Source organism: Vulpes vulpes, chromosome 12 (assembly GCF_048418805.1).
Source record: "Vulpes vulpes isolate BD-2025 chromosome 12, VulVul3, whole genome shotgun sequence".
Classification (NCBI taxonomy): domain Eukaryota; kingdom Metazoa; phylum Chordata; class Mammalia; order Carnivora; family Canidae; genus Vulpes; species Vulpes vulpes.
Genome location: NC_132791.1, coordinates 146,900,523 through 146,921,927, shown reverse-complemented (window position 1 = coordinate 146,921,927; position 21,405 = coordinate 146,900,523). Strand labels below are relative to the sequence as shown.

General features: G+C 44.2%; 1 protein-coding gene across 1 annotated transcript in view; it reads left to right on the top strand.

Moving 5' to 3' along the window:
- Positions 1 to 13,274, top strand: part of CACHD1 (cache domain containing 1) — a 206,389-nt gene extending 193,115 nt beyond the window's left edge. The window contains exons 24-27 of the mRNA XM_025983262.2: positions 905 to 1,066; positions 2,017 to 2,094; positions 2,729 to 2,830; positions 11,235 to 13,274. Of these exons, the coding sequence (XP_025839047.2) occupies positions 905 to 1,066; positions 2,017 to 2,094; positions 2,729 to 2,830; positions 11,235 to 11,473 (581 nt within the window). The 3' untranslated portion in view covers positions 11,474 to 13,274. The remainder of the gene's footprint in view (positions 1 to 904; positions 1,067 to 2,016; positions 2,095 to 2,728; positions 2,831 to 11,234) is intronic.
- The last annotated feature ends 8,131 nt before the right edge of the window (positions 13,275 to 21,405 follow it).

Sequence of the window (21,405 nt, the reverse complement as noted above, 5' to 3'; positions counted from 1 at the left end):
CTACAAATCAGTACTTAAGGTCTTGGGGTCAACAGAAGCCCAAGCTATCTCATGTGGCCTGGGTTAGCTCAGGGGGGTGGAAAAAGACACTGTAGGGAGGAACATGTCTGGGATCAGGCCTCCAGACCTCAAAGATAACTACCTGCCTACCTCCTTTGAGTCTTTCTCAGTGTCTCTCTGGAGCTAGCACAAGTTCCTAAAGCTTACCTGACAGGTGAGATATTTAAACCTTTTCGTTTGTTTGTTTTTTAAACATCTCCCCACATTAACCTGTCAGCAGAAGAAAAGCTCCTCCTATGTGAAGCAGGGTCCTGAGCTCACATAGTATTCTTGAACCAGGTGAGGACCTAGTTGAAATGACCTTGTTCAAAGACATCACTTTATATGCCCCCCTGCAGTCTCCTATGCGACAGTGCAAATAGTGTCTTAAAGGGAACCCATTAGCTTTGAAATGGGATCCTTTTTTAAGGGTCATGTGACTGACCCACAGGCATAAAGGGCGCCAGGTACAATAAATATGTGCTCAGAGGCCTATGGAACGCTCAGCTCTGTACTCCATGACTTCTCTTCCAAGAGGAGCCCACACCCCGAGGAGCCAGGCTCTTAGCCCTGGGCAGCACAAATTTTCGTGATTCTTACCTCCTCACTGTTTTTAGTAGTCCTTGTCTGGTGTGCTCTTACTGTGCTGAGCAACCAGCATGTCATTTGAGAACCAGGAACTAAAGGAATTCACTACTCCTATGTTCTGTTGGGTCCTCTCGGCCTTTTTCAGAACTTAAAGCAGGTGCTCTTGTCTCCACCAAACCCCACCCCACTCTATTTCTTCCCATCTCATCTTCAACCCCACTTGCAACCACAGTTGGGAAATCATTACAAGGACATCTGTTTGTTTATTTTAACAAAGGTGATGAGGTGGTCACACTGAACATGATTAAAAGTGCCCCCGTGGGTCCTGTGGCCGGGGGCATCATGGGATGCATCATGGTCCTGGTTCTCGCTGTGTATGCCTACCGCCATCAGATTCATCGCCGGAGTCATCAGCACATGTCTCCTCTTGCTGCCCAAGGTGAGCTCCCAATGAATGAGTCCAAAGCTCCTCCAGGAGACAGCAGCCTCCCTGGTGTCCTTCCAACACCAGAAGGACAGTAGCTGATTGCATAAGCTGCTAAGCATTTAGGAGAACAGCACTTCATTTTCTGCTTCCAGGGAGTATGATTCGTGAGTCCCCAAAGCCTCCTTTCCTCCTTTAGCCCATGGCTCATTCTCTAGTAGCTAGCTAAACCCTGTGGGCTTCATTTTGATTCCCCATAAAATCCCTAGATGCTCTCTCCTCTTACACAGGGCTAAGCTCCCGCCTCCCGCCTCTGGAATAAGCCAGTGAGGGAGTGCTGGGCAGTTGAGTGGGAAGTTTTTTTCTTCCCTCAACTCAGAGGTGTGTTCTCTTTGCTCTTCCAGACAAGTAGAGCAACGATACCCTGAGCCACTATTTGCAAGACCATGAATCTGTTCTGTTGTCGCTAGTATTACATAGTGTGAAAGAAAACATTCAAAGCAATAATCACATGTCTTAAATGGGATAAGTAATCGAAGTCAGATACAGAATGATTAATCTGCAATCATGGCTTCCATACCAACTGTTTAATGTGATATCTGTGCTCACAAATGAGCACAGATACCACATGTCTGTAGACCCCTTCCTTCTTTTTCAGGTACATTAGTAGAGGATTAAAGATCCATTGACCTCTACATATTCTTTTCTCTCTTTTCTTCAGAAGTTAATTTCAGGTGTCTCTCTTGATTATTCATGTCTGGCACTCCCTCTTCTGATTCCTGCTCCTTCCTCCTTTAAAAAAAAAAAAAAAATAGATGGGACATCAGCTGATTGTCTTCCAAGTTTAGATTCGTTCATAATAGAATGCTGTCACCCAGGCATCAAACGAGCACTTCTCAGGGTATTAAAGTGGGTGATTTTGTTTGATTAAATAGTCATGTTTCTCTCTTTTTAATGATGGGTAGAAATGTCAGTGCGTATGTCCAACCTGGAAAATGACAGAGATGAAAGGGATGATGACAGCCATGAGGACAGAGGCATCAGTGAGTATTCAAGCTGCCTCGTAGCGGAACGTGCCAGCAGGAGGCTAACCCAGAATAAACACTCCTTCTTATATCCTTTTGGCTTATGTTAGAATTTAAGAATCTTTGACATGACCAGGGTTTTTCCTCCCCCATTTTCATTAGACATAAGTGGAGGTGCTTGCTTTGTTTTAAAAAATCTTAAAAGATTTCATGATGTTCCTTTTTTGCATGAAATGCTTGACCTAAAATACCTCCCCCTACCTTTTCTTTCTCCTCCTCCTTGCTTTCCAGCATAATATTATTTCAGAAAGGCAGAAATCAGGTATATGTTGTTTTAATCCCTCAGGGTATTAAATGTATATAATTTCGCGGGGGGCGGGGCGGGGGAAGACTATCAAAAGAGAGTTCCTTTAGTATTGAGATACATACCCTGGCCTTCAACTATATAGAACATATCTTCTTAATGCATGTTGGAGACCTGTAATTAGGGACCTCTCACTGCCACTAATCCTCACAATTAAAAAAAAAAATTTACTTCTATCTCTTCAAAGACTAGCTCCCCCAAAGTGTGAATGAGCCTGTTCAGAGTAAATGTGCTTGATATAATAAAGATACTGGCATAAGAGTGACTAACTGTCCTTGCTTCCCACAGTCAGCAATACTCGATTTATAGCTGCAGTCATCGAACGACACGCACACAGTCCAGAGAGGAGGCGTCGCTACTGGGGTCGATCGGGGACAGAAAGTGATCATGGTAAGGTCCCGTTCCTTCTAAGGAACCTGGTGGGCTCCTGTGGTCCATTACTCACACCCATACTTCTCTTTCCTCTTCTGTACTCAAATTCATTACTTTCACATAGTTTTCCAAAGGACACATTCCAACATGGCATGTTTATAGGAGCCCAAGGGTCACTTTGATGACGTCTCTGCACTCCCAGATAATTGAGGTGACCTCTGGGCACAGAGATTGCTTTCTAGATGTTCTCCTTGTGTAAGGATTCACATTCTCTAAATGGAACCTGCTTTCTCCTCCACTTACCCTTGGGAATTGGCATCCTCATTGCTCCTACTACCCAGTGTGGTTAGTTGACAAATACCAGCATCCTCAAGGGCGCTCTCAGCCCATGTGCACTTGGGCCATGGCAAGAGTCTGTGCTTCCCTCTGACATTCCCCACCCTGACCTCCAGCCATGCCTGGAAGGTACAGGGAAGGTTTCACCAAGAAGACAACAAACAATTTGCATTGGACCTAAAGGATGCTAAAAGAAAAGCTGGGGGCAAAGGATATTATAGGCAAAGGAACTGGTGTATATAGTTAGTCATGGAGGTTGTATAAGGTGGCTCTAAGATGCTCAGCAAGGATTGGGGCTAGATTGGGAAGACACCAAGGCTGAGCGAGCTGTAGTTCAAGTCCACATGCTATACCAAAGATTTGGCCACCACTGAGCTTCTTACCTTGCCAGGGTTTTTATGGCTTAGCATCACAGAGAACTACAGACATGTTGGAGCGGCAGGAGTGTGGGACCTTTCCTGTAATTGTAAGATCTTTTTATTTTTCATATGGTTGTTTAATTTTCCAGAAATCTAAAAAAAAAAAAAAAAAAAAAATTTTCCAGAAATCTTTATTTTCTTCCAAGAATCAGGTCTTTTTTAAATGTGTGAATAATGGATTTATACCTTTTGACTCTTCTTTCTCCATATCTACCCTGGGGGGAAAAAAGGGATGTCTTCAAGCAGTGTGCTCCCACTCCTGTGCTAACAAATGCAGGAATGGGTATTCATCAAGGCGACCAGTGTTGCCTTTTACATTGACAGCCAGGTATTCAAACTCCCTTTGGAAAACAGGAGAAGCCAAAACTCTGATTATAATTTGGAGGCTCCTAATTTGGGCTTTGAATGACATTGTTCCCAGCAACTAAGTAGAAACCTCAGGTTTCTATGGAGAGTCAAAGCACAACTTAAATTTTTCAGTTTCTTTGACTTTCTGCTTTTTTTTCCCCCCCTGTAAAAACCTTTGAACTTGCATAAATTCATTCTGCCAGCCAGTTCTGTGCCTCTTCTCCTTTGAATAATAAAACAGGTTTGAGGCTACTAAAGTTCAACAGAAATAATTTCTTATTCAGCAGAAATACTGAATCTTTTCTCTCTCCGGATAGAAATTGCTTCAGTACGAAATTGAAATTCTGAGTGACGTTTACGATGATCCATTAGCTCTCCCATTGTCTTAGGAAAATGGCATATGAAGCAACAGCTTAGATAAAAGAAACAGTGCAGTGTCAGTATCTGAAAGCTAAGGAATCTAGCTAAGGGCTTGCTTTCTTTCATTTTTCACAATAATTGGATCCTGTTATCCCCGAGGAATGAAAAATAGTTTCTTGTGCCAACAGAATGCAACACCAAAAGCAATGGAAGGCATTGACACTCCAAATAATTCCAAATGCACCACAAAAATCAATAGCGTTTAACTGCATGTTGTCCTATCCCTGAACCTGTACAGTGGGTCACTAAAAGTGCTGGCATCAAGTTCTAATGTCCCTGCAATGCTGAGAATAAGCCATAGCTGCACACTGAAATAAGGAAATTTAATTGAATGGCTTTGTTAGCACACTTCTTCCTCAGCTCTGTGTTCTCCTTGGTGAACATACTGGGCATCTGCATTTTGCACAGTGGGAGGGACCTAGTGAAGGGGCAGCTTCATTTCTGTGAGGCAGACTTGGGTGGAAGAGCTTATAAAATAGGGTCAACCCTCACTTGGAACCCACCTCTCCCCCTCTTTGCAGATTATGAGGTCTTAGTGATGCTCCTTTGGACCTTGGTGTCCTAATAATTAAAATGGGAATAGAAATTTCTCCCTGGTACAGTTGTAAGCATTAAATGCAATAACATAGGGCAGGCATGTTGAGTTCAGGGTTGACCTCCCCCACCTCCATACCTACTCTGCCCTCAAGGAATTTACAATCTAGCAGGAAACTGTAAATGAATGCATGTATTCATGAGACTGATAAAAGGCTGAATATGACAGCTTCCTTAAAGGACCAGAACAAAGAAGATAGGGAGATAATTCACTTTTATCTGCACCTAAATCCAAGAAGTTCCCTGGGGGGAAGGTGGCATTGGTGCTGGCCCTTGAACTGGTAAAATTGTAGGGCCCCGGTTCTTTGCAAACCCAGTGAGCATATTTCCACGTGAGTCATTGGGTCTGATACACAAAAGGAAACTCAAAAGAATAAAGTACATAGATGTATAAGTACTGAACATACTAGACTTTCATGATAGGGTTCAGAATTGTGATATTCCTAGAATTAAAACTGAATGTTCCCAAGCCAAACTTGGAGACTTCAAGCTTTGTTTTTATTTAGATATACGGTTGACCCTTGAACATTGTGGGCATAAGGGGCACTGACCTCCCCACTTCAAACCCTCACAGTCAAAAATCCATGTATGACTTGTGACTCCCCAAAAACTTAGCTATTGATAGTCTGCTCTTGACTGGAAGCCTTACCAATAACATAAAACAGTGGATCAACATACATTTTGTATTTTACATGTATTATATACTGTATTCTTACATAAAGTAAGCTCGAGAAAAGAAAATCACAAGACAGGGACGCCTGGGTGGCTCGGCAATTGAGCGTCTGCCTTCGGCTCAGGGCATGATCCCAGAGTCCGGGATCGAGTTCCACACTGGGCTTCCTACATGGAGCCCGCTTCTCCCTCTGCCTGTGTCTCTGCCTCTCTCTGTGTCTCTCATGAATAAATAAATAAAATATTTAAAAAAAATAAAATCATAAGAGAAAAATGCATTTACGGTTACTGTCCTATATTTATGGAAAACCAGCCTACACGTGGACCCATGTAGCTCAAACTCCTGTTGTTAAAGAATCAGTGGTATTTCATGTGGCCAAGAGAGTTTTGTATTTCAGAGGAATCTTATTTTAAGTTTTCTATCTTAAAAAAAAACTACTCAAAAATGGTCTTTGAAAGATAGAATTGTTTTTGTCAATATTCTAAGACCACTTAGAATAATTGTTTTTAGCACTCGACTATTTAGTGTTACGCTGCTCACAAGCAGTGGTTAAAAACAATTCCTACCTACTGATGTTTTTAATTCTGTATATGCTCTATCCATTATCTCTTCTGAAAATACCGTATTCTAATTCACAACTGACTTATTTTTAATTCAAAAACCGCCAATGTATATTTGTCCTTGTGAATTCATGTGTTGGTTACAGTCTTGTTAGAAACTTTATGCAAGTATATATTAAGCAACATATTTTTCTTTGCAAAGGGGAAATTTCCTCCTAGTGACTCAAATTCCAAAAAGCTTAAAAGGCAAATGCTGAGCCTTGACAACATGGTCAAAAGCTACCCAGTGCACCCCGAGACCATTTTCTAGAGGTGCACAGATATCCTCCTGCAGTTACTGTCTGTGGCCACAAGGTGGGGAGTGAGTCCTCAGAGGGACCTTCCGTCCCTACCCATCAAGAGAGCTTTCTCAGGAACCATTAGCTAAGTATGTAAGCAGAATACGGAAGAGCAGCAGCCTCATCTTGACTCTTCTATTCTGTCCTGAAGCCTCCTTTTTGCCTGAGGTCATCTTTGCAAAGACTTGACTGTGTGCACATTTGGATAGTAAAGAAATGTATCCTTTGAAAGCCTTTTTGGATATCCTCTGTGTTTTAAATGGTGCTTCCCCCTCCGTGAGTCAGACAGAGTCCGTCTTATTCATCACTGTGCCCAGCATTCAACAGAATTGCCTGGTGCTAAGTAAACACTACATTTGTTAAGTGAGCGCATGTGTTTGGCTTTTTCCTCCTCCTCCACAGCTTGCTATCCCTCCCTCCAGACTGTCATTAATTATTGAGCTAAGAGGAAGCCTGAGGAAGTTACAGAGGGGTTGGGTGCTACGGAAATGAAACAGAATGTCCTCAGAGCAAGTGGTTCACTTTGGAAGAGCCTCTGCTGGGGGTTCCCATCAGAAAGCAAGGGCAGGAGAAATGGGGGTGTCCCTGAGTTGCATTGGGAACAACGCTACCATCAAAACCACCCTGAGCCTGTGGCCAGCCAGGTTCAGAGCATCCCTGAAATCTTGAATTGGAACAACTGGGCAGGGCCCAGTGAGTCCTGGAATGTCTTCATTAGTAGGTGAGACCGCTGAATGTCACACCAGGTAAAAACCACAGATAACTAAAAAAGCAAATGCCATTGCTTCGGGAGCATAGTAATGTGATTTTGAAAAATGAGGTGCCTGCTTTGTGGGAGGCATTGTGTTGAATGTTAGGAGTACAGAAACAATTTGCTAACAGACAAGACAGCCCTGAAGTTTATTATATAGTAGAAATGTAAGATAGAGGGCAGCCTGGGTGGCTCAGCGGTTCAGCGCCGCCTTCAGCCCAGGGCCTGATCCTGGAGACCCGTGATCGAGTCCCACGTCATGCTCCCTACATGGAGCCTGCTTCTCCCTCTGCCTGTGTCTCTGCCTCTCTCTCTCTCTCTCTCTCTGTCTCTCATGAATAAATAAATAAAATCTTAAAAAAAAAAAATAAGCTAGAGATGTGCACTGAATGCTATTTAAACTCACAGAAGGGGCATCCAACCCCATGTGTGCCGAGGGCTGGGCTTTGGGCTGCTTCCCAGAGAAGACCTTTAAAAATTGAAGCATGAAGCACAATAGCCAGATGACGGAGGGTGGGAGGGTGAGCCAGGCAGAGGGCCTGTCACGAATGTGCAAATTAGTTAACAGTTACCGTGGGTGCTTGTAAATGAGAGATGGGAAGCCATTCAGGACAGATCTGGAGGCAAGGTAAAGACGGCCTGGTGCTACAGGTAGGCCAAGAATAATCAACCGAGACACTGAGATTTTGCTAAAAGTGTATTTTCCACTCAAGCCTCCTGCATGTGAAGCACGTGGTAGTGTAAGCACACAGAGAGCACTTCGTAGCTGGAGATTCAGAGCTGCCACCCGGTCTCACATTCCAGACCAAGCAATGCCCAAGCTGAGAAACTCACTCTGACTCCTGATCCCTTATTCTTGAGGAGAGGCATCATCGTTTCCCTAGCCCCTGAACCTAGAAACCTCAGCCTTATCCAAGGTTGTCAACCCTCCTGGCACCTTCACCAGGCAAGTCCATTTGGCCACCCAGTTCAGCCTGCTGTGCACTCGAATGGTCTCTTGAAGCCAGCACTTGCTCTACTGTCACACTGCTACTGTCCCTTCAGGTCTTCTCTTCCCTGGGGCCAGCACTCCAGCCTCCTGTCCTCTTAGCTGATCCCTCCTTCCTTCTGTCCAGCCTCCTCTTTGGCACGAGGGAGCCTCTTCAAGCACATGTGATGTCCTGGCCACCCTGCTTTACCCCCTTGCCTGTTAACCTAAATCCCAACTCCCAGCTCTACCAGCCACCTTGACCTGGTCTGAGCCTATGTGTCGGGCAGTGTCTCCTGCATCTCCTGCATCTTGGTATGTCTCCCCCATACCAAGCTTTTTATCATCCCCTCAAGCCCACTAGAGATTTTCAGGCTACTGTGTCCTTGTGTTTGCTTGTCTCCTGGCCTGCAGTACCTTTCTACCCCTCTCTTTACCTAGCGAACACCTTCTCTCCCCCGAGGGCTACCTTAAGTGTCCTTCTCAGGTATAAGCCAAGTTAACCAGCTTAAGTATTCCTTTCGGTAGGCCTCTGTTTTAACACCTGTTTTCGTGCCCTTCTTGACCGTGGGCTTCTCAGGAGCTGGGGCCTCACCTTTACCCCTTTTTGTGTCGAGCCCCCCACCTGGCACCAAGAAGGCTCTCTGACGGTAGACCTATTCGTCAGTGAACTCCCCCTCTTCTGCCCTGACTTCTCATGATCAACACTCCTGCATTTCTTGCTAGACATCTCCACAAACTCTCAAATCAAGTTGTCTAAAGCAAAAATCATTTTTGTCCCTGAGACCTGGGATCTCCGAGTCTTACAATCCTGACTCAAAGTCGCTGTGCCCTTTACTCCTCAAGCACCGCCCCCCCCACCACATCCCCCTCACTTGTAATAGCTAACCAGCTTCTCTTACTTCTGCTCCTGAGATACTCTTAAATCTGTCCAATTCCATACTTCGTTTTCTTAGTCTCCCATCTGTTGAAATAACCTAACGGTCCCCCCCTCTCTCCTTTTTATCTTCTAAGCTGCCACCAGAACTCTCTTTGAAACACAGGAACTCATGCTATTTTTTTCAGCCTGCTCCAAATGTTCTGTTGTTTCTCCATTTTCTCTGCTTTGTCATGGCCTTTATAATCTGACCAGAACTCACCTTTCCACCTCCTGCCATGTCCTCCAGCTACCTACAAGCACTACCCTCTCACCACGTGATATGGGAATGGCCTTGGCACTTCACAGCTCCATGGCTGTGCTTCTCTGTCCCCTGGCTCATAGCCACCTACCAAACTCCTGCACATCCTTTAAAGCCCAACTAAAATATGAGTTTTTCTGTGAAGCTTTTTCTTTCTTCCAGCCAGAATCGGCCATTCCATGTTCTAGGTTTCAGTTATACCTCAACTATAGCACTTAACCATCGTCTGCATTAGAATAAACCTAGCTTCACAAGTACGTGTCTCCTGTTTGGTTGTGAAATCCTCAAGGAAAAGAGACCTCTCTTATTCGTGTTTCATCGTCTCCCTCTCTGGCCCCATAATGGTCCTCTATAAATGAATAATTGAATGGATCTATGCTTGTATTGCCTTTATTTCTCAAGCGCAGCTTTTAAAAGCTGCTTCTGCTGGGACCAGGTTTTCACCATGGTGTCTCCTGCAATGCCAGACACCGTACCTAGCACATAATAGGTGCACAGTAAATATTCGTTGAGTTGGACTGACATCAATAATTCTGTCATTTGAGAAATGTTTCATTGAGGACGGAGAATTGCCTTTCGCATTTTTGCACAGAGCATACATTTTCAACTACAAACTATTCTTGCTTGGCTGTATGCAAGCACATCAATTTTGCAGCCACAAATGTGACTAGCGCTACCCATGGGTAAGTCCTGATTGATGCTAACCGTAGATGCAGTGGAAATATTAATGAGCTGTCACTTCTCAAAATTTTTAAAGGGGATTTTTGCAATATTTAAAAACATGCCAGGGTTCTTGGAATGGAATCCTTTGATCAGCAAGGGCATTTTCTTTTGAAACACATATTACTTAGAACACCGAAAGAAATTAATCTTTAAATACGGTGAGCCAGCTTACACAGAGAATAGTTGATTCCGTTGCTGGTTGCTATGGGTATATGTGGAGTTAGTATTTCATTGGGTGGGACTTTGGGCAAGTTCATTAACCTCTCTGATCGTCATCTCCCTCCCTTGTAAGATGGATGTTAATCTACATACCTGGCTGGTGTGTGGGAACCCCATGATGCTGGCGCCTGCTGTGGAGCAGGTGTGCCAATGATGGCGGCTGTTGTTTTTGTTCTCATTGTGTTGTGACATCACATTCAGGCCTTTTGGAGCCCCACTTTCCCTCCACCCAGCCCCCACCAATTCAATCTGAGCCCCATTATGACTTTTTTTTTTTTTGAGGCTGTCTTTTTTTTTTTTCTTTTCCTTTATTTTAAATAAAATTTATCTCCTGGAAAAGTGTAGAAAGAGGGCTTCCAAATGTCAATGGTAGTCATCTGTGGATTAGGATGTGTGGTGATGTTAGTTGCTATTTTGTTGATTTGGGGGTTTGCTTGTGTATTTTTTTTTCTTATCTGTGCTTTCTCAGGTATCTAAGATGATTATGTATTATGTGATTGTGAAAAAAGAATGGCTAATAAAAGATCTCCTTAAAAATCACTTTGGGCAGCCCCAGTGGCTCAGCGGTTTAGCGCTGCCTTTAGCCCAGGACGTGATCCTGGAGACCCAGGATCAAATCCCATGTTGGGCTCCCTGCATAGAGCCTGCTTCTCCCTCTGCCTGTGTCTCTGCCCCTCTCTCTCTCTCTCTCTCTCTCTCTCTCTCTCTCTCTCTGTCTCTAATAAATAAATAAAATCTTAAAAAAAAAATAAGGCACTTTAATGTCTGCTGGCAGCCTGCAAATGTTTGCACCCATGTAACACACAGATAGGAACATCTCCCAGTGCCCTAGAAATCTTAAGTGAAGTTTCCCTGCATCTGGAAGCTCTCAGCTGCCTGTTCTGTTCCTTTTCTAGGTTACAGTACCATGAGCCCGCAGGAAGATAGTGAGAACCCTCCGTGTAACAATGACCCCCTGTCGGCGGGGGTCGACGTGGGAAACCACGATGAGGACTTGGATCTGGACACCCCGCCCCAGACTGCTGCCCTCCTAAGTCACAAGTTCCACCACTACCGCCCCCACCACCCCACGCTGCATCACAGCCACCACTTACAGGCGGCCGTGACAGTACACACTGTCGACGCAGAATGCTAACACTCCTCACCTCCATGAGAAGACGGGATCTGGGAGCTACAGAATGTTCTGGAGGGAGAAAGAGCCAGCATCAGATACTCCACAGCGAGAAACCCCTTGTGTTTGTGTTTCGTCCAGAGTGCTTTAACTCATTTCCTGCCTGTTCATGTGTTTCAAAAGGAGAAACAACCACAAAATCACGCTTGTGCAAATGCAAGGCTGGCTCTGAGACGGAGGGGAAGGAAGCCTGATTAATGAACCTGCCATCGTACTAATGGAATGGAACAGAAGGCAGACCTCCAAACACAGAGACGGAACCTATAAATGAAACATTGGGAACCTTCGTTAAGCTGAGCCAGAGGAATGTTCTGAGGAGCCAGAAACATTCGGCTCTCCTTAACTGGAAGAGCGAGAAATGTGCCGGGCCGGAGACTGGGAATGTGGCACATCCAGAGAAATGTGCGCTTGGAAGATGACGCTTTGTTTCTTAGCGGTACCTAGATGCCACGGTTGCTCTATGGAACTCCTGTTGAGCTCTAAATGATGCATCTCAACATTTCTAAGTAAAGGATTATTTTTCTACTATTTATTGAACTTTCAAACATTCTCAAACTTTGGGGGAAAGAAAAAGAAACACATGAGAAATGTTCAGCGGTTATCCCTAGCTGTTTTGTGTGTGATGAAGTGGTTCTTTGACTAAGGAGTTCTGTTATTTAAGTGACACCATCCCACTGCCCCGCTCCACAAAATGGGAAAATGAAGAAATCTTTCTCTCTGGCTTGTTTACATACATTTTCTTTAGAACACCGTTTCACGGAAGCACATCTTTATTTGTGTAATGCAGTATTCTTTCTCTGCATTTGACAGAGGTAGAGAGGACAAAGGAATCCAAAATGTTTTTAAAGAAATTTTATGTTTCTCTTTAACTCAGTTCCACTCCCCATACAATGCTTTTCTTAGATTTCTACAAAACCTAATATTACAACCCCAGCCTTTCAGCTAAGGGAGGGATGGATTTCTTCTCCTTGTGTTAGAGACTATATATAAATTTTTAAATGTCCCATTTTGATTGTGAGAATATTGAGTACATACAGAAAAAAGTTTTTAAAATTCAAAATTGATTCTTAAAGGTTTCTTTTGACGTCCTGGTTCAAAGCTGCTGCCAGTTATCCAAGAAGTTAACCACCAAACCACTTTGTGATGTAGACAGAGATTAATTCAATCTGGCTAATATAACATGGGACATTGTAATTTTAAAGTAGTGTTCTAATTACAGTGATGTATTTTAGATTCACATTTTGTGATTCAAATATGTTATAAAGACATTCTTGCACCGTGTGTGTGGTAAATCTCCGTTTATACGTAGTTGGAAAAAAATTCACTGAATAATGTTTTAATGATAGGGTATTACGATATAATGTAAAAAAAACAATTGGTTCTTCAACAGTACAGAAAGTAAACTATATGCGTGCTATCAGGAAACCCCTTCATACTGTGTATAAATTTGCAGTCTAGTGAAATAAACTGTATGAATGGACAGTTTTAGTGTTTATAGCAATTTGTTAATGTACCACTTCTTGTGCCTCAAGGCCAAGTACATTCACTTTGTAACCTAGTAGATCAGTCCCCAAACTGAAAGTAGGCCTCCTCTCGATGCTGCTGTCAACTTCGGGGGCTTCTGGACATCTTGATAGGCAAAAAATTTAAGAATACAGTGGGATACAACTAAAAGCAAGTATTAAAAAAATGTGCGGAACATGGCACCCCCGTCCTTGCTGAGCATCTACATTCATGTCAATAATAAAGAAATGGTTGCTCACAATTTGCTGGAGAGTATGGGTGACTTTCCTGTCTTTCCAGAAAATTAAACCTCTCCCTGGGATACCCGTTTATTTCCTGAAGTTGAGAACACTTGAGTGATGACACTAGCTTCTTGATAGGGGGGAATGTGGGGTTTTTCAAGAAAAGAACCACAAAACACAGAGCTTAATAAAATACGTTGGAGCCTACTCAAATGTGAGAACAGAAATGCATTTTGTGTCTTTTGAGATAAATATCTCTCCTGTCCTGAACTTCAGGAGAAAGTAAGTGAATGCTTCTACCAGAAAAGAAAACAGAACTGTGTTTTCCAGCCTCTCACCCAGATTTGGGAGATTTTGCCTTTCTAAATTCCCTTTTGTCTTCTCCCCCAAGTGTTGCATATGATGCTGTTTCAACATATGCTGTTCCTGTTCTTATGTTCAAAGAACAGTTATGTTTTTGGAAACTTTATATCATTGTGACCTATATTGGTGGCTCTTGCCCCTCAGATAACATTGCATGGTAAACATGAGCCTTCCCTGAAATCCTGGGGAGGGAGGTCCTAGCAATACCTTCTCGTTCACTAAGGCCCTCTTCATGCCTATAACCAGCGTGCACATCAGCGTTGACAGGTTTCGACAGCTAAAGGTGCCCCGGGTCACTTGATACAGCCAGAAAAGGGAAATTCCTGTTTGTGGCCCAAACAAAACAGGGTTCGGACCCATCTAGCTCTCAAGTATGTGTTCATCTGTTTTCTTGACACATTCTTTTTAGACAGTTTGGAAAGTGTGGGGTTTTTTTTTTCTCTGCCTTCTGATTTAGTTTGAATGCTCAACTAAGCCTTATTAATATTTTCATTTGAAAAATGTCAAATTTACTCAGGTTTATTTCGCATGTTGGTGACTGATATGTGGAAAGAAATCCCAGAAGATCACTTAAGCTCATTTCCCTGTGGTGATGGACTGCTCTAATGATTACTCTTTCAAAAAAAGGGGGGGGGGGGGTAGAGAAAAAACACATCTGGTAGAGTAATATCATCAAAATGTATCAGCCCAGTCTCATCCGTGTCATCTTTGGTCTATTTCTGAAGAGGAACAGTGATTTTCCTGGCTGAAATACAATGCCATTTTCAGAATTTTTTCTGATTTTTCAGTAAAGAATATTAAGTTGAAAGATCTATTTCTACAGCTGTTAGAAGATGGTCTGTTTAATAGCTAAAGTGTGTGTACCAATAGATATAGCTATATATGCATCTGAAACTTTTAAGTTTTCTTCCAACCTCCCTCATTGTCCTAAACTGCTAATTAGGGCCTCTCACCCCCACCCCACCTTATTTCAGTGTTTCCTAACCTTTTTATTTAAAAATTCATTATTGCCACCATCCTCAGGAGAAAATTTTGATTTAAATTTACCCTTACAAGAAGTTAAATAGTAGCAGAGAAGATCTTGTTGGATGGCATGGAACTTGGGAGGCTTACAAAACCATTGTAATTATTTGATTTCTTCCCCCAAGAACCTATTTCTTGATGTGATCTATATCTTTGTTCATGCTGTGTGTGTTTACTTTTCCCCCAGCTTTATTGAGGTTTAACTGACATGAAAAGATACTGGGGCTCCTGTGGCACCATGGTGGTCAGTGGTTGAGCACCTGCCTTTGGCTCAGGTCCTGATCCTGGGGTCCTGAGATCGAGTCCCACATCGGGCTCCCTGCAGGGAGCCTGCTTCTCCCTCTGCCTATGTTTCTCTCTCTCTGTCTCTCATGAATAAATAAAATCTTTAAAAAAAGATATTGGGGCTCGTGGGTGTTTCAGTCGGTTATACATCCAACTCTTGGTTTCTGCTCAGGTCTTGATCTCAGGGTCATGAGATTAAGCCCTGCATCAGGCTCCATGCTCAGCACATAGTCTGCTTGAGATTTTTTCCCCCCGCTTTTCCCTCCCCTTCTCCTACCACTGCTTGTTCTCTCTCTCTCTCTCTCTCTCTCTCTCTCTCTCTCTCTCTCTCTCTCTCTCTCCCTCCCTCCCTCTCCCTCCATCTTTAAAATTATAAGGTATCTAAAATTGGGCAGCCCGGGTGGCTCAGTGGTTTAGCGCCATCTTTAGCCCAGTGCCTGATCCTGGAGACCCAGGATCGAGTCCCACATCAGGCTCCCTGCATGGAGCCTGCTTCTCCCTGCCTTTCTCTCTCTCAATCTCTCTCTCTCTCTCTCTCTCTCTCTCTCTCTCTCTCTCTCTCTCCCTCTCCCCCACTCCCTCCCTCTGTGTCTCATGAATAAATAAATCTTTAAAAAAATAATGTATCTAAAACCTACATCATGGTGATTTGATATATGTATTCATTGTGAAAAGATTTTCCCCATTAACACTTTCTTCGTTGAATTTTTGGTAAGAACATTGGCATTCTCTCCTCTACTCTTAGCAAATTTCAGTTATACAGTATAGTGTTGTCAACTCTAGTGACAATGTTTTACATTAGTTCCTCAGACCTTATTTATCTTAGAGTGAAACTGTGCCCCCTTAGCAACTCCCCTATTTCTCCCACCCCTGTAGCCCCTGGCAGCCACTTTTCTACTCTGCTTCTGGGAAGTGTGACTTTTTTTTTTTTTTTATAATATTCTACATATAAGTGATACCATGCGGTGTTTATATTTCTTTGACTTATTTCACTTAGCATGATGTCCTTAGGGTCCCTCCATGTCACAAATGGTTGGATCTCCTTCTAAGGACTGAATGTTTTTTTACCTACTTTATGTTCTTTTCTGCTCTTAAGAGAACGATCTGCTCCTCTGACCTCTGCAAATCTCCATTTAAATGCAACTTCTAAAGCGTGGATGGAACTGGAGGGTGTTATGCTGAGTGAAGTAAGTCAATCAGAAAAGGACAAACATATAGTCTCATTCATTTGGGGAATATAAAATATAGTGAAAGGGAATAAAGGGGACAGGAGAGAAAATGAGTAGGAAATAGAGAGGGTGACAACACATGAGAGACTCCTAACTCCAGGAAATAAACAAGGGGTGGTGGAAGGTGAGGTGGGCAGGGGGATGGGGTGACTGGGTGACGGGCACTGAGGGGGGCACTTGATGGGATGGGTACTGGGTGTTATGCTATATGTTGGCAAATCGAACTTCAATTTAAAAAATACCAAAAAAATGCAACTTCTTTCATGATCAGTTTTCTTAACCCCTACTTACCACTCCTGAGCCTGATATAAAGTGACCTCTGCCCATTCAAATCTTCTAAAGCTCCTCTGCACCAGTCATGAGCTTCTAGTTAATCTTGGCTTGGATGTTAGCTGCATTTTCATATGAACTTTTTTATAGCCTCAACTAGACCCTAGCTTCCTAAGAGCAAAGACTGTTACTGCTCTTTGTCGTGCCCATGGCACCATAACCTATACTTTGCAGGGAGGGCCTTCAATGTTTGTTGAGAAGATTAAATGTCTGGTGTGTCAACTGCAGCCATAATTACAGTTGACCCTTGAAAATCACAGAGGTGCGGGGCCCCAACTCCCCACACAGTCATTAGAATCCCCCAAAAAAACTTAACTCCTAATAGCCTCTTGTTGAGAGATGCCTTACCAATAACGTGAACAGGTAACATATTTTGTATATGTATTACATACTGTTATTACAATAAAGTAAGCTAGAGAAAAAAGTTAAAATCATGAGAAAACATTTACACTACTGTACTTTATAAAAAAAAAAAAAAAACACTCTATGTAAGTAGACCCATGGAATTCAAGCCAGCGTTCAAAAGTCAACTATAGGGATCCCTGGGTGGCTCAGCGCCTGCCTTTGGCCCAGGGTGTGATCCTGGAGACCCGGGATCAAGTCCCATGTAGGGCTCCCTGCGTGGAGCCTGCTTCTCCCTCTGCCTGTGTCTCTGCCTCCCTCTCTCTGTGTCTCTCATAAATAAGTAAATAAAATCTTTTAAAAAGTCAACTGTCGTTACAACAGATAATATACTATTCAAAGTAGTAGATGAAGTAAATTTATTCCTCCAAAATAAGTATTTGCTCAATTGATTAGTACATTTTTTAATTGAGGTATAATTGGCATAACAATATATCTTAGGTATACAAGGTAATGATTCAGTCTTTGTATATATTGCAAAATGATCACCACAGTAAGTCCAGTAACATGCATCGTCATACACAGTTACAAGTTTCTCATGATGAGAACTTTTAAGATCTACTCTCCTAGCTACTGTGAAATGTACAATACGGTATTATTAACTATAGTCACCATACAGTGCATCATATTCCCATGACTTAGGACTGGAAATTTGTACCTTTCAACCACTTGCATTCTGCTCACCCCGCCACCCCCCCCTTAGACAACCCCCAGTCTATTCTCTATAACCATGAGCTTCATTTCAATTTTTTGTGCAACAGTTTTTTAGTATATTGCAGTAACAATTAGTACCATATTCCATGTTTAGCAGTTTTTTAATGCTCTCTCAGATGTAAAAATCCTCAACCTGGGCAGCCCGGGTGGCTCAGCAGTTTAGCCCTGCCTTCAGCCCAGGGCCTGATCCTGAAGACCCGGGATCGGGTCCACATTGGACTCCCGCATGGAGCCTGCTTCTCCCTCTGTGTGTGTCTTGTCTCTCATGAATAAATAAATAAAATCTTTAAAAAAAATCCTCAACCTCCCATCGGTATAGATGCCTGTAAAGTTTTACATAAATTTTACAATTTATGTGATGTATACATACATCTAAGTGCAAAAATAATTCCTGTTGTGTAATTTGAACATACAGTTATCCAATACCCCGTATAGTTTTACATGGCATTTGTTTGGAAGAAGGGGTTCTGTTAATATGGGAGTGCTTCAAATCTTCTCTTCGGACTCCTTGTGCTTCTTTCACCCCACTCTCATTCTATTTCTGGGTGCTGCTTGATTAAAGTGTTTGATGTAACAATATCCCCACCAGGATTACTGCCTTAGTTCCTACTGCCTAGTGCTTTTGGAAAAAGAAAATTACATAACAAGAAGCTTGGCTCCCCTGCAAAAGTATGTCCCTGACTTTCAGGGCTCCTTGGCAATCCTTTGTCCAGGCCCAGTTAATTCTCCAGCGCACTGTCCTCAAGATCTGTTCCAGAACGTGTCCTCACCCCCCTGCCCTGCCACCCGCCCTGCCACAGCCTCTCTGCAGCTGCCTTCATTCCGCTCTGGCCTTAGGGTAGAAATCCCACCACTTGGACACCTTCCCGTCAAGGTGGCTCTCAGACGGCCCCCTCTCTGCTCCCGGGGAAGGAATGTTCCAGCTCCTTCCTAGAGGCAGCCGGTCCTCAACTGGCATCACAAATGCACGTCCTCAGCTCCCCTTGCTGTCAGTGATCCTAAAACACCCCAGCGTCCCCTCCCCCACAAGTGCCAACCTTCCTTCCCCTTGCAGCCCCCCTCCGGGTGGTTAGATTCCCCCACCCCCCGCCTCTCCCCGCTGTCCCCGTGGCGCCCCGTGCAAGCGCTTTGCTGGCACTGCCAACCGAGGCTACAGGGACACCCTCCTGCCCAGGCTACGCTGACGCTCTGTGCACCCCCTTTTCGTCCACAAATCTTTTTTTTTTTTTTTTTTTTAGATGTATTTACTCATCAGAGAGAGAAGAGGCAGAGACACAGGCAGAGGGAGAAGCAGGCTCCATGCCCGGAGCCCGACGTGGGACTCGATCCCGGGACCCCAGCATCACACGTGGGCCAAGGCAGGCGCTCAACCGCCGAGCCCCCCAGGGATCCCTTCTTCCACGCCTCCGGCCCCCTGTCCAGTTGCCTGTAGGAGGAGCCACACGGGGTGCTCGCAGGCCGGAGCAGGGCAGGCGTCCCTGCTCCCCTACCCTGCTGGCCGTTGCCACCCTTTCTCACCTGGGGGACCACAGCGGCCTCCCCGCTGTTCCCCTGGCTCCCACCCAGTTCATCTAATCTTAGTTTTGAGGGAAATGTCATGTACCATAAAATTAGCCATTTTAAAGTATACAATTCGGCGGCATTTAGTGTAGTCAAAATATTATGCAACCATCCCGCCATCTCGTTCCAAAGTATTTGTGCCATCCTAGGAAACCTCAAACCCACAAAGCAATCACTCCCCATTTCCCCTTTTCCTTAGCCCTTAGAAACCACCAATCAACTTTTCTTTTTTTTTTTTTTAATTTTTATTTATTTATGATAGAGAGAGAGAGAGAGAGAGAGAGGGGCAGAGACACAGGCAGAGGGAGAAGCAGGCTCCATGCACCGGGAGCCCGACATGGGATTCGATCCCCAGTCTCCAGGATCACACCCTGGGCCAAAGGCAGGCGCTAAACCACTGCACCACCCAGGGATCCCACCAATCGACTTTTCTGTAGATGTCTATGGATTTACCTAATCTGGACTTTTTAAAAAGATTTTATTTATTGGGCAGCCCGGGTGGCTCAGCGGTTTAGCACCCCCTTCGGCCCAGGTCGTGATCCTGGAGACCCAGGATCGAGTCCCACGTCTGGCTCCCTGCATGGAAGCTGCTTCTCTCTCTCTCTCTCTCTCTCTCTCTCTCTCTCTGTGTGTGTGTGTGTGTGTGTGTGTCTCATGAATAAATGAATAAAATCCTTTAAAAAGAGAGAGATCACACACAGGGAGAGGGAGAGGGTGAAACAGACTCCCCACTAAGCAGAGAGCCTGACATAGGCTCAATCCCAGGACCAGATAGCACAACCCCAGCGGAAGGCAGAGGGTTAACCGATTGAGCCACCCCAGGGGTCCCTCATCTGGACATTTTATATAAATACAATAGGTGACCTTGTGTGTCTGGCTTCTTTCACTCAGCGTAATGCTTTTGAGGTTCTTCCATAATGTTGCATGTCTCTCTTTGTGCTGAGTACTGCTCCATCACATGGCTACATCCCCTTTTGTTTATCCACTCACCATTTGATGGATATTTGGGTTGTTTCCATCATTTGACAATCGCATATAGTGCTGCTTTGAGTATTTGTATACAAGTGCTTGTTTGAATACTAATTTTTAATTCTTTTGGATGAATCTCTAGGAGTTGGATTGCTTGGTTTCATGGTGACTCTACGTTAAACATTTTGAAGAACTACCAGACTGTTTTCCAGAGCGGCTGTGCTGTTTTGTGTTCCTACCAGCAATGTACAAGAGTTCCAATTTCTCTGCTTCCTTGACAACGCTGATTTTCCTTTCCCAAAAAAAAATTATAGTCATCCCAGTGCATATAAAGTAATATCTCATTGTAGCAGAGCAATCTTATTTTTAATGTAAAATTAAAACCTGCTACTTGTTTAACACACTTTAACCTTTTGCCACTGACCACCCTCACTCTGCCCTGAGGATAAAGCCATTTTACCCCCAGTCTCTTCATTCCCACTGTCTTCTTTTTTTTTTTTTAAGATTTTATTTATTTATTCATTATAGACATAGAGAGAGAGAGGCAGAGACACAGGCAGAGGGAGAAGCAGGCTCCATGCAGGGAGCCTGACGCGGGACTCGATCCCGGGTCTCCAGCATCACACCCTGGGCCAAAGGCAGGCGCCAAACCGCTGAGCCACCCAGGAATCCCGCCACTGTCTTCTCTTAATTTTTCATGTATGCCTTGCTCGCTCTGCCTGGGGTACTTCCTCTCCATGCCCCCCCAACTGCCCCACTGCTCCCCTGCGTAACTACTGCTCCTCCTTCAGATCTCGGCCTCAGTGCCTCTTCCTCAGAGACCACCCACCTGCATTAGCTTCCCCTGTTGCAGGGGAAGTTGTTTAAACCCAGAGCTGGCTGTGGCTGCTTGTGCCTGCTAACAGAGATCATTACAGGGAAGATCCATCTTTATACTGGTCCTCACACTTGCAGAGGAAAAACAGCCTGAAACTCTGAATCCCCTGCCAGTCCTGCGCTGCAAAAGAAGGAGACTCTTCATCAGGTGGAATGGATCTGCAGAAAAAGCTAGGGTAGATGGTGCTTCTGAAGGGGCTTGGGAAGCAACAAGCTGGGGACAAGTGGGGAGTCTCAAGGCAGGAGAGGGCCACCAGACGTGACGGCCTGGCGCCCACAGAGCAAGGTGACCAGGGAGAGCGTGTGGGGCACCAGGTGGCAAGGAGGCTCAGGGAGCGTCGGCGATGGATTTGTCTGGTGGTTTCCTCTGTACCTGCACCTCCTCTGGGCTTCACTGAGG